The sequence below is a fragment of the Theropithecus gelada genome, chromosome 1 (genome assembly GCF_003255815.1).
Source record: "Theropithecus gelada isolate Dixy chromosome 1, Tgel_1.0, whole genome shotgun sequence".
NCBI classification, from domain to species: Eukaryota; Metazoa; Chordata; class Mammalia; order Primates; family Cercopithecidae; genus Theropithecus; species Theropithecus gelada.
Genome location: NC_037668.1, coordinates 55,993,039 through 56,004,763, shown reverse-complemented (window position 1 = coordinate 56,004,763; position 11,725 = coordinate 55,993,039). Strand labels below are relative to the sequence as shown.

General features: G+C 45.4%; 1 protein-coding gene across 2 annotated transcripts in view; it reads right to left on the bottom strand.

Annotated features, from left to right (window-relative positions):
- Window positions 1-611: 611 nt before the first annotated feature.
- The window catches only part of PHACTR4 (phosphatase and actin regulator 4), a 142,350-nt gene continuing 131,236 nt past the window's right edge, over window positions 612-11,725 (bottom strand). For both annotated transcript variants that reach the window (XM_025388813.1, XM_025388803.1), the window contains 5 exons: window positions 11,056-11,111; window positions 8,914-8,975; window positions 8,142-8,279; window positions 6,241-6,317; window positions 612-1,608 (listed from right to left, as the gene is read on the bottom strand). In XM_025388813.1, the coding sequence (XP_025244598.1) occupies window positions 1,593-1,608; window positions 6,241-6,317; window positions 8,142-8,279; window positions 8,914-8,975; window positions 11,056-11,111 (349 nt within the window). In that variant the 3' untranslated portion in view covers window positions 612-1,592. The remainder of the gene's footprint in view (window positions 1,609-6,240; window positions 6,318-8,141; window positions 8,280-8,913; window positions 8,976-11,055; window positions 11,112-11,725) is intronic.

The window sequence follows — 11,725 nt, the reverse complement described above, 5'->3', positions numbered from 1 at the left end:
GCTAATTTTTGTGTTTTTTAGTAGAGACAGGGTTTTTGCCGTGTTGGCAGGCTGGTCTTGAACTCCTGAACTCAGGTGATCCACCTGCCTCAGTCTCCCAAAGTGTTGGGATTACAGGTGCGAGTCACTGAACCTGGCTAAGGCTTTTTTTTTTTTTTTTGCAAGGAAGGAATAAAAGGATTTATTGAAAATGAAAGTACACTCTACAGTGTGGGAGTGGGCCTGAGCACGGGGGCTCAAAAGGCCTTTCTTGTTTTTGTATATAGAAAATATACGTGCTTTCTCATCTAAACAACTTTTTTTTTTTTTTTTTTTGAGACGGAGTCTCGCTGTGCTCCCAGGCTGGAGTGCAGTGGCGCGATCTCGGCTCACTGCAAGCTCCGCCCCCCGGGTTCAGGCCATTCTCCCGCCTCAGCCTCCCAAGTAGCTGGGACTACAGGCGCCCGCTACCGCGCCCGGCTAGTTTTTTGTATTTTTAGTAGAGACGGGGTTTCACCGTGTTAGCCAGGATAGTCTCGATCTCCTGACCTTGTGATCCACCCGCCTCGGCCTCCCAAAGTGCTGGGATTACAGGCTTGAGCCACCGCGCCCGGCCAACAACTTTTTTTTTAAAGACAGAGTCCCACTTTGTTGCCCAGGCTGGAGTGCAGTGGGCGGTGATCTTGGCTGACTGCAACCTCCACCTCCTGGGTTCAAGCGATTCTCATGCCTCAGCCAGGCGCCACCACACCTGACTAATTTTTGTATTTTTAGTAGAGATGGGGTTTCGCCATGTTGGCCAGGCTGGTCTTGAATTCCTGACCTCAGGTGATTCACCCACCTCGGCTTCCCAAAGTGCTGGGATTATAGGCATGAGCCACTGCGCCTGGCTTCATCTAACCAATTTGGATTCTGGTTGGAGTTCACGAAAAACATAACTTCCCATTACTTCCAGATTATTTTAAAATAAAAAATCATGATGACTTGTGAGGAAAAGGAAGAACATGTCAGATCCTGAGCTTCCTCTCAGGCTTGAGTGCCCTCAAGAGACTGTATTGCTGTGTTACGAGAGGTACAGTGCAATGGCTTCATCTGATATGCCAGTGTGGTAAGGCTTCCCCTGGAGGTAGGGACTCTTTTACCAGAAGGTTGGGGGCCTCCAGGAGGTTTTCCCCATCAGGAATTGGATTTGATGGCTGGGATTTAGAGCCTACACATTTGGATCTCACAATCAGGGCAGAGCAGGTAAGGCTAATGGTGCAAACTGTGCCTCAGCACAGGCAGTCATCTAGGGGAAGGGGTGGTGCAGCCAGTAAAACCTGGAACCTGCAAGTGGTCCAGAACTTTGGTGGGCAGTGAGGGAAAAACTCCTCAAGTAAGCTACAATATTGAAAGGTTCAAAAGCACTGACAAAGTGTTGTTTTGCCCCAGGTGCAGCACATGAGACTCTGTTCCAGTGAAATGCTACATTCAAAGAAGTGCTGTCCACCTCAGAATATCCCAGAGGACGCAATTCTGGCTGTGCTGGGAAGTGCTAAAGTTCCCTCCATATGTCACTCTGGAGAAGGAAGCAGCAAAGCAGCCATGTTGAGTTCCTCTCTCAACCTTTGGCATCATGGACGATGGTAGCTAAAACAGATAAAAAAGAGACAAGTTACCACATGATGTCCATTGCTTTGCTATTAATGTATCAGTAGTAATGAAATTATATCCTAATTAATACTGCCTCTCCTCTGCTCTAATTCTACCTGACCTTTCTGTTGCATCTGATACTCCTCATCTGCTTCCTTCTTTCTTGAAACTCCTCTTGGCTTCTGTAACACTATCTTTTCCATAGTTTTCTCTCTTCTTCATTTGATCTTCCTCAGTATGCTGTCCTGGTTCATTTTCCTCTGTCCACCCTTTAAATAAAAAACAACTTCCTTGGCCGGGAACGGTGGCTCATGCCTGTAATCAATCCCAACACTTTGGGAGGCCAAGGTGAGAAGATCATTTGAGCCCAGGAGTTTGAGAGCAGCCTGGGCAACATAGGGAGACCCTGTCTCTACAAAAGTTAGCCAGGTGTGGTGGCCCGTGCCTGTAGTCACAGCTACTGAGGAGGCTGAGGTGGGAGGATGGCTTGAACCTGAGAAGTTGAGGCTGCAATGAGCCATGATCATGCCATTGCACTCCAGCCTGGGTGACAGAGTGAGACCTTGTCTCAATAAAAATAAAAAAAATAAAAATAAATAAATAAATGCATTCCCCCCTAAAGGTCCACTATCTTCTTTCATTTGTTTTTTTTTTTTATTTTTTTTTTTTTTTTGAGACGGAGCTCACTCTGCTGCCCAGGCTGGAGTGTAGTGGCGCGATCTCGGCTCACTGCAAGCTCTGCCTCCCGGGTTCCCACCATTCTCCTGCCTCAGCTTCCCGAGTAGCTGGGACTACAGGCGCCCGCCACCATGCCTGGCTAATTTTTTGTATTTTTAGTAGAGACGGGGTTTCACCGTGTTAGCCAGGATGGTCTCGATCTCCTGACCTCGTGATCCGCCTGCCTCGGCTTCCCAAAGTGCTGGGATTACAGGCGTGAGCCACTGCGCCTGGCCCTTTCATTTGTATCTTGAGACTTTGCTTTTTTTCTGGATTCTAGGCTGCCTATCTAACGGTCTTCTAGGTAACTCCATATGTCATAGGCTCATCAAACTCAACACATGCAATTTATTTTCTAGCTTGTTCATTGTCTGCCTTCTTCTTTTAGAATAAAAGCTTGGCCAGGCATAGTGGCTCACACTTGTAATCCCAACACTTTGGGAGGCCAAGATGGGAGGATCACTTGAGGCCAGGAATTCAAGACCAGCCTGGGAAACATAGCAAGACCCCATCTCTATTAAAAAAATAAAAGAAAAAAAAAGAAGAATAAAGCCTCATTGAGGACAGAGATTTTATCTTATTTCCTGCTGTATCCCAAGGACCTAGCACTATACCTATCATGTGGTAGGTGCTCAGTATTTGTTGAATAAACTAAACTGTTCAGCTAAACTCCTTATCACCTTCACAGACCTCTCAAAAAATACAACTTAGAAATATCAGAGTCATTCTGACTACTCCTTTATTTCATCTCTGGAATACAACAGATTGCCACATCTTATTGATTCTATGCTTGAAATGTCTTTCAAATCTATCACCTTTGCATTCTCACTGTCGCTGGTCTGAGCTACCACTATGCTCACTATGATTATTTCAGACACTTCTTGTTTTCCTTGCTGCTAGTCTCTTCATCCTTCCATATCATCTTCCTTGTTTGCATCAGAGCTTGTTCTGAAATACACAGAATTTCCTGCTTATAAACTGCCAATGGTTCCAACATCCTAGCATAACAGTGAAAGCATTGCGAGGGACTGCAACCCATTTTCTAGCTTATTTTCATCACACTGCCCCATACATCCTCTGTTGAAGCTACATTTTCTTTTTTTTTTTTTTTTTTTGAGACGGAGTCTTGTTCTGTCGCCCAGGCTGGAGTGCAGTGGCCGGATCTCAGCTCACTGCAAGCTCCGCCTCCCGGATTCACGCCATTCTCCGGCCTCAGCCTCCCGAGTAGCTGGGATTACAGGCGCCCGCCACCTCGCCCGGCTAGTTTTTTTTTGTATTTCTTAGTAGAGACGGGGTTTCACCGTGTTAGCCAGGATGGTCTCGATCTCCTGACCTCGTGATCCACCCGTCTCGGCCTCCCAAAGTGCTGGGATTACAGGCTTGAGCCACCGCGCCCGGCCGAAGCTACATTTTCTATGATTCAGAAACGCCATGTGTTTTCCTCTCTCCCATCATCTTGCTTAAGCCGGTCCTTCTTTTTCTTTTTTTTGTTCGAGACACAGTCTCGATCTCTTGCCCAGGTTGGAGTGCAGTTGCACAATCTTGGCTCACTGCAACCTCTGCTTCCAGGGTTCAAGTGATTCTCCTGCCTCAGCCTCCCAAGTAGCTGGGATTACAAGCATGCCACCATGCCCGACTAATTTTTGTATTTTTAGTAGAGACAGGGTTTCACCATGTTGGCCAGGCAGGTCTCCACCTGGCCTCAAGTGATCCACCTGCCTCAGCCTCCCAAAGTGCTGGGATTACAGGTGTGAGCCACTGCGCCCAGCCTATACTGGTCCTTCTGCTTACAAGGTTCTTTCCTTCCTTTTTTTTTTTTTTTTTTTGAGACGGAGTCTCGTTCTGTCGCCCAGACTGGAGTGCAGTGGCCGGATCTCAGCTCACTGCAAGCTCCGCCCCGCCGGGTTCACGCCATTCTCCTGCCTCAGCCTCCCGAGTAGCTGGGACTACAGGCGCCCACCACCTCGTCCGGCTAGTTTTTTGTATTTTTTAGTAGAGACGGGGTTTCACCGTGTTAGCCAGGATGGTCTCGATCTCCTGACCTCGTGATCCGCCCGTCTCGGCCTCCCAAAGTGCTGGGATTACAGGCTTGAGCCACTGCGCCCGGCCTTTCCTTTCTTTTTGTTCAGATTAATTTTTTTTATGTACCTTAAGATTTAGCATAAATGTCACATTCTATAACTCTTTCCTTTAGCAAAACTGTTCTTTTCAGCAATGGAATCTTACTTTGTTGTCCAGGCTTCAGTGCAGTAGTGTGACCATGGCTCACTGCTGTCTCAATCTCCCAGGCTCAAGTGAATTTCCCACCTCAGCCTCCCAAGTAGCTGGACTACAGGAGTGAGCCACTGCACCTTTTGGCTATTTTTGTTGTTGTTGTTGAGATGGAGTGTCGCTCTGTCACCCAGGCTGGAGTGCAGTGGTGCAATCTCGGCTCACTGCAACCTCCGCCTCCCGGGTTCAAGCAATTCTTCTGCCTCAGCCTCCTGGGTAGCTGGAACTATAGGCATGACCCACGACACCCGGCTAATTTTTGTATTTTTAGTAGAGATGGGGTTTCACCATATTGGTTAGGCTGGTCTCGAACTCCTGACCTTGTGATCCGCCCACCTCGGCCTCCCAAAGTGCTGGGATTACAGGCATAAGCCACCATGCCCAGCCTGTACCTAATTTTTTTAAGTTTATTTTTTGTAGAGATGGGGCTCACTATGTTTCCCAGGCTGGTCTCAAAGTGATCCTTCCCTGTTGGCCTCCCAAAGTGCTAGGAGTGTGCCACTGCACCAGGCCCCTGCCTAATTCAAAAAATAGATTTTTTTTTTTTTTTTTTGTAGAGATGGAGTCTTACTATGTTGCTCAGGCTGGTCTCAAACTCCTGTGCTCAAGTGATCCTCCCGCCTCAGCCACTCAAAATGTCGAGATTACAGGCATGAACCACTGCACTCAACCTCATTTGCCTCTTTTTATAAATGTTCTAAGAATCATGTAAAGATACTCTGACTGCTTCCATTTGTGGCTAGCTGATTCTTTGGATATGGGTGGCTCCTTAATCACAACCGTAATTCCAAATCAAAACACTTGATTTGTTGGCTTGTTGGCTTTGCTGGATTTCTTGGCTTGTTTCATGAGGACGGCTAATTAAAATGTTGTTTATACATTAAGTTGGTAAGATCAACTGTGCTAGGCAGAACTGAAACCAGAGAGGGCAAGATCTTGTCTAACTTAGCACCGTTTATAACCTGAGAGAGTAAGGTACAACGAAGAGAGCACCTCATTATCCTTGAAGTCATTGATTTATTTCTCTGAATCCTGGTTCTGCAATTTATTAGCAAGTCAACCAAGTTACTTAACCATTGTGAGCCTCCATTTCCTCAGTGATAAAATGGGGATGTTAACACATTTTGCATGTTTATTGCAAGGATGAAATAATATACATAAAATGCCACAATCAGAATAGGCGTTTGCTTATTTTTTTTTTGAGATGGAGTTTTGCTCTTATCACCCAGGCTAGAGTGCAATGGTGCAATCTCGGCTCACTGCACCCTCTGCCTCCCGGGTTCAAGCGAGTCTCCTGCCTCAGCCTCCTGAGTAGTTGGGATTACAGGTGCCTGCTACCACGCCCAGCTAATTTTTGTATTTTTAGTAGAGACGGGGTTTCGCCATGTTGGTCAGGCTGGTTTAGAACTCCTGACTTCAGGTGATCCACCTGCCTTGGCCTCCCAAAGTGCTGGGATTACAGGCGTGAGCCGGCCTAGGCATTTACTATGGCTTCTTACTTTTCATCCCTTTGAATGCAGTCTTGCAATCAACACTGAGTGTTTTTCTTTTTACTGACGTCATTAGAGCCCTTCATACCTGAACAATGTTTTTTGGAAAACTCTACCTAGCACATGTATGACTGGGTCTTTTGGGTCTTACCGTGTAAAATGTTTGCTCTCTTCATGAACCTCCATCTCGGAGCTTTTAAATTCATTTAATTCTTTTCTTATGGCAGCCTGTGGAGTAGAAACAAAAAATGTTTCAGCTTCTTCTGGCTGCTTTGTACAGCAGTGTAACTTGTCATTTTTTCTTTTTCTTTTTTTTTTTTTTTTGAGACAGAGTCTTGTTCTGTCGCCCAGGCTGGAGTGCAGTGGCGCAATCTCAGCTCACTGTAAGTTCCGTCTCCCGGGTTCACGCTATTCTCCTGCCTCAGCCTCCTGAGTAGCTGGGACTATAGGCGCCGCCACCATGCCCGGCTAATTTTTTGTATTTTTAGTAGAGACGGGGTTTCACCGTGTTAACCAGGATGGTCTCGATCTCCTGACCTCGTGATCTGCCCACCTCGGCCTCCCAAAGTGCTGAGATTACAGGCGTGAGCCACTGTGCCCGGCCGTCATTTTTTCTTTACTGTGTTTAACTTTGTAAGTCACTGCAACCCCTCACAGGCAACCCAGAGATACCCATCTGTCTCATAGTAAACCTAAAATTTCTAGTTTAATCAAAGTACTTGAAAATCTTGAAAGAGATATTGTAGCTTTTATGTTTTTTTTGTTTTTGTTTCTTCCTGAGATGGAGTCTCCCTCTGTTGCTGAGGCTGGAGTGCAATGGCGCAATCTCAGCTCACTGCAACCTTCGCCTCCTGGGTTCAGGTGATTCTCCTGCCTCAGCCTCCCGAGTAGCTGGGATTACAGGTGCACACCACCATGCCCGGCTATTTTGTATTTTTAGTACAGATGGGGTTTCACCATGTTGGCCAGGCTGGTCTTGAACTCCTGACTTCAAGAGATCTACCTGCCTCGGCCTCCCAAAGTGCTGGGATCACAGGTGTGAGCCATTGCACCTGGCTAGTTTTTTTTTTTTTTTTTAATTTTAAATTTTTATTTACTTATTTTTTTTGAGATGGAGTCTTGCTCTGTCACCCAGGCTGGAGTGCAGTGGCACTATCTTGGCTCACTTCAAGCTCCGCCTCCGAGGTTCACGCCATTCTCCTGCCTCAGCCTCCCGAGTAGCTGGGACTACAGGCGCCCGCCACCACGCCCGGCTAATTTTTCGTATTTTTAGTAGAGACAGGGTTTCACCGTGTTAGCCAGGATGGTCTCGATCTCCTGACCTCGTGATCCGCCCGCCTTGGCCTCCCGAAGTGCTGGGATTACAGGCGTGAGCCACCGCGCCCAGCCTTTAATTTTTATTTTTGAGATGGAGTCTCACTCTGCTGCCCAGGCTGGAGTGCATTCGCATGATCTCGGCTCACTGCAACCTCCACCTCCTGGGTTCAAGCAATTCTCCTGCTTCAGCCTCCCGAGTAGCTGGGATTACAGGTGCACGCCATCACAAACCCGGCTAATTTTTGTATTTTTAGTAGAGACGGGGTTTCACCATGTTGGCCAGGCTGGTCTCGAACTCCCTACCTCGAGGGATCCCTCCACCTTGGTCTCCCAAAGTGCTAGGATTACAGGCATAAGCCACCACGCCTGGCCAGCTTTTACAGTTTTTCACAGCATTATAAAAATGAGATATGGGTAATTACTAAAATATATAGCCCAAATTCTCTCTAACCAAACAACCACTGTTTAAAATGTATTCCTTCCAGTATTTTTACTCTGATATAGCAGGGATTTTCTTTCTTTCAGTATTGGTGGTGGAATTACCAAAACATTATACTGAGTTAGTATAACGTTTTGACTTGTTCAACTTGGCATTTTGTATCATGATTTGAAATTTAATATTATATTAAAACTAAAGTTTTGTTTATGGTTCTCCCTTCTAGTTAGCATCTTGGATCCTCTAAATAAAGAGAAAAAAAGAAAGAGAAAAAGAGCAAGAGAGCGCTTTCCAGGTACCTTATCAGCAGGGGTCAGTTTGGTCCAAGGTTTGTCGGCTCGCCGGTCATAATCTTGAGCATCTGTTACCTCTACATATTCATTAAACCTCAGAATCTTCCTGGCAAGGAGTTCAGCCACAGTTGGCCTTTGACTGAGCTGAAGGAAATGGAGCCTCTTAGTTCACTAAGCCAATAATTAGGCATCAATCATGCATTCAAATTGCCTCTAACCCAGTGCTTCAATCTTCACTGGAATCACCTGGGGGAGCTTTATAGACTATTGATCCCTGGAGGTCCAGCCCCCAGTGATTATGGTTATCTGGTGATTTTTTGTTTTGTTTTTTTTTTGAGACAGGGTCTTGCCCTGTCACCCAGGCTGGAGTGCAGTGGCACAATCACAGCTCACTGCAGCCTCAACCTCCCAAGCTCAAATGATCCTACTACCTCAGCCTCCCAAGTAGCTGATATTACAGGCACATACCACCATGCCCGGCTATTTTTTAATTTTTTTTGTAGAGATGGGGTCTTGCCATGTTGACTGGGCTGCAAATTCATTTTTTTTCTTTTTATTTTCTTTCTTTTTTTTTTTTTTTTAAATGTAGAGACAAGGTTTCACTGTTTTCCCTAGGCTGGTCTTGAACTCCTGGGCTCAAGCAATCCTCCTGCCATGGCCTCCCAAAGTGCTGGGATTACAGGTGCAAGCCACTGTGCCTAACTGCAAATTAATTTCCAATCAAATAGGTCATCCAAATAAAACACATATAGTTAACTGAACACACAGGGAGTAGTACCTTTCTAGTGAGCCGACGTTTAATTTCTCGTTTTTCTGCCTGACGATCAGCTTCATTTTTAGCTACAGTTGACAATCAGAAGGAAGGAAGATTACTCACAAATGACAATGTGCATATCAAATGTTTTAGTAATTACATTACAGATATTTCTTTTTCTTTTCTTTTCTTCTTTTTTTTTTTTTTTTAGACGGAGTTTTGCTCTTGTTGCCCAGGCTGGAGTGCAATGTTGCAATCTCGGCTCACTGCAACCTCCGCCTCCTGGGTTCAAGCGATTCTCCTGTCTCAGCCTCCCGAGTAACTGGGATTACAGGCACAGTAGCTGGGATTACAGGCACATGCCATGCCCAGCTGATTTTTATATTTTTAATAGAGACAGTTTCATCATATTGGTCAGGTTGGTCTCGAACTCCTGACCTCAGGTGATCCTCCTGCCTTGGCCTTCCAAAGTGCTGGGATTACAGGTGTGAGCCACCATGCCTGGCCCAGATATTTCTTTTTTTCTTTTTTCTTTTTTTTTTTGAGACGGAGTCTTGCTCTGTCACCCAGGCTGGAGGGCAGTGGCGCAATCTCGGCTCACTGCAAGCTCTGAGTCCCGGGTTCACACCGTTCTCCTGCCTCAGCCTTCCAAGTAGCTAGGACTAAGGCGCCCGCCACCATGCCCAGCTAATTTTTTTGTATTTTTAGTAGAGACGGGGTTTCACCGTGTTAGCCAAGATGGTCTCAATCTCCTGACCTTGTGATTCACTCGCCTTGGCCCAGATATTTCCTATAGGCCCAAATCAGAATAAAATACTAACTCTGGAGATGGCTAAACAAAACAATTTTCTTGTCAACGATACAAACAGGTAAGAGCAAGAGTCAGCAAACTATGGCACCACATCTTGCCGGTTGCCTGTATTTTTCCTGCCCATGAGCTAAGAATAGTCTTTCCTTTTTTTTTTTTTTTTTTTTTTTTTGAGACGGAGTCTCGCTCTGTCGCCCAGGCGGGAGTGCAGTGGCCGGATCTCAGCTCACTGCAAGCTCCGCCTCCTGGGTCTACGCCATTCTCCTGCCTCAGCCTCCCGAGTAGCTGGGACTACAGGCGCCCGCCACCTCGCCCGGCTAGTTTTTTTGTATTTTTTAGTAGAGACGGGGTTTCACCATGCTAGCCAGGATGGTCTCGATCTCCTGACCTCGTGATCCGCCCGTCTCGGCCTCCCAAAGTGCTGGGATTACAGGCTTGAGCCACCGCGCCCGGCCAGTCTTTACGTTTTTAAATGGTTTTGTAAGTACCTATTACATATAGTTGTTCATTTGCTTTTTGGCCTGCAAAACCCAAAATTTTTACTATGTACACTTTAAGGAAAAGCCTGCAGATTCTTGCTCAAGAGTAACTGCTAAGAATGGGCAATGGCGATTACATGGAGTTTTGTGTGATATGTCTATAAGGGCTCCCACACTAGAAAATTTACAAGTGATTTAAGTTGTGTATACCCAAGTAGTGCTGAGAGAACAGGGGATGGATTGGTCAGACTGAACATGCTCACAAATAGCCCTGAGGAAACCCAAACCTTCTCAGTGAGGAAACTTTTAAGGCCAAATTTTACTCTATATTCTGGAAAAACAAATCAAATATGTGCCAGATTAGAATGCTATTTCAGGAAGTTAATTATGTACACAGACAGCAAATTAAATACCTGGTCCCATTTGGTAAGTATAGAGGTAAGAAAGTCTTAAGAGATTAAAGCAAGAGGAAAACTGCTGCATTTGGGACTTGCTTTGGGCCTCAGCCCTCAAATTCTAGGAATAGGAAGGTCTCCATATGCACAGCTACCTCCTTAGCTCCCTGAACACAGAAAAATTGGGCACATCTCCCATATACTGTCAAATCCTCCCAAATGCCCAAGGCAGTTCCAGGATACGGTGAGAACACTGAAACAAAGCTTTCTAGAGTATCACAGCACACTAAACAGTACCATAATAGCATCTTCCAAAGGAAGCTTGGTGAGCTCTGTTCCTTCATGGGGAAATAAATAGTCCTTGCCTGGCTGGAACCCTCTCCCTTAGCCCTTGTAGCAAATGCTTCTTTTCTCTTTCATGTGTATTAAAGTCAGAAACATACAAAGAAAATCTATACAACTTTATTTCCATAACTGGACTCACGTTGCAATATATTGCGTTGTTCTAGTTCTTCTGGTGTTGGTCTTTGACTCAGTCGCCTAAAAATGAGATAAGGGTAATGTTTATGTTGAACCTCCTAATCTTGTTTATAAAGATTTTTTTGGTCACAGTATATATTAGCCCCTATATAAGTAAGAAATCAACAAATTTTCAAACCAATATGTTTCACTTATGATTGTTTATAAAACAATTTCACATTAAAAGTGTTAACACAGATATCGCATTATAAAAAGGAACTATATATGCAAACAAGTGGCCAGGATTCTAGTTCTAGACCTTGATAAGAGCTATTAGCACAAAAAAGTTCAGTCAGATCTTGGCCAGGCGCGGTGGCTGTAGCTTGCAGTGAGCCGAGATCGTGCCACTGCACTCCAGCCTGGGTGACAGAGCAAGACTACATCTCAAAAAAAAAAAAAAAAAAAAAAAGTTCAGTTAGACCTTGAGCGTCCTCATCTGTGAAGCGAAGGTTTCAGATGGCTCCTAAACAAATTTGCTCCTTCAGAAGCGTTAGAGACTTTTTAGAAAACACAGATTCCCAAGAAACGTTAACAGAAATTCTGATTCAGAAAATCAGGATGAAAAATGAAATTACAGGCCGGGCGCGGTGGCTCAAGCCTGTAATCCCAGCACTTTGGGAGGCCGAGACGGGCGG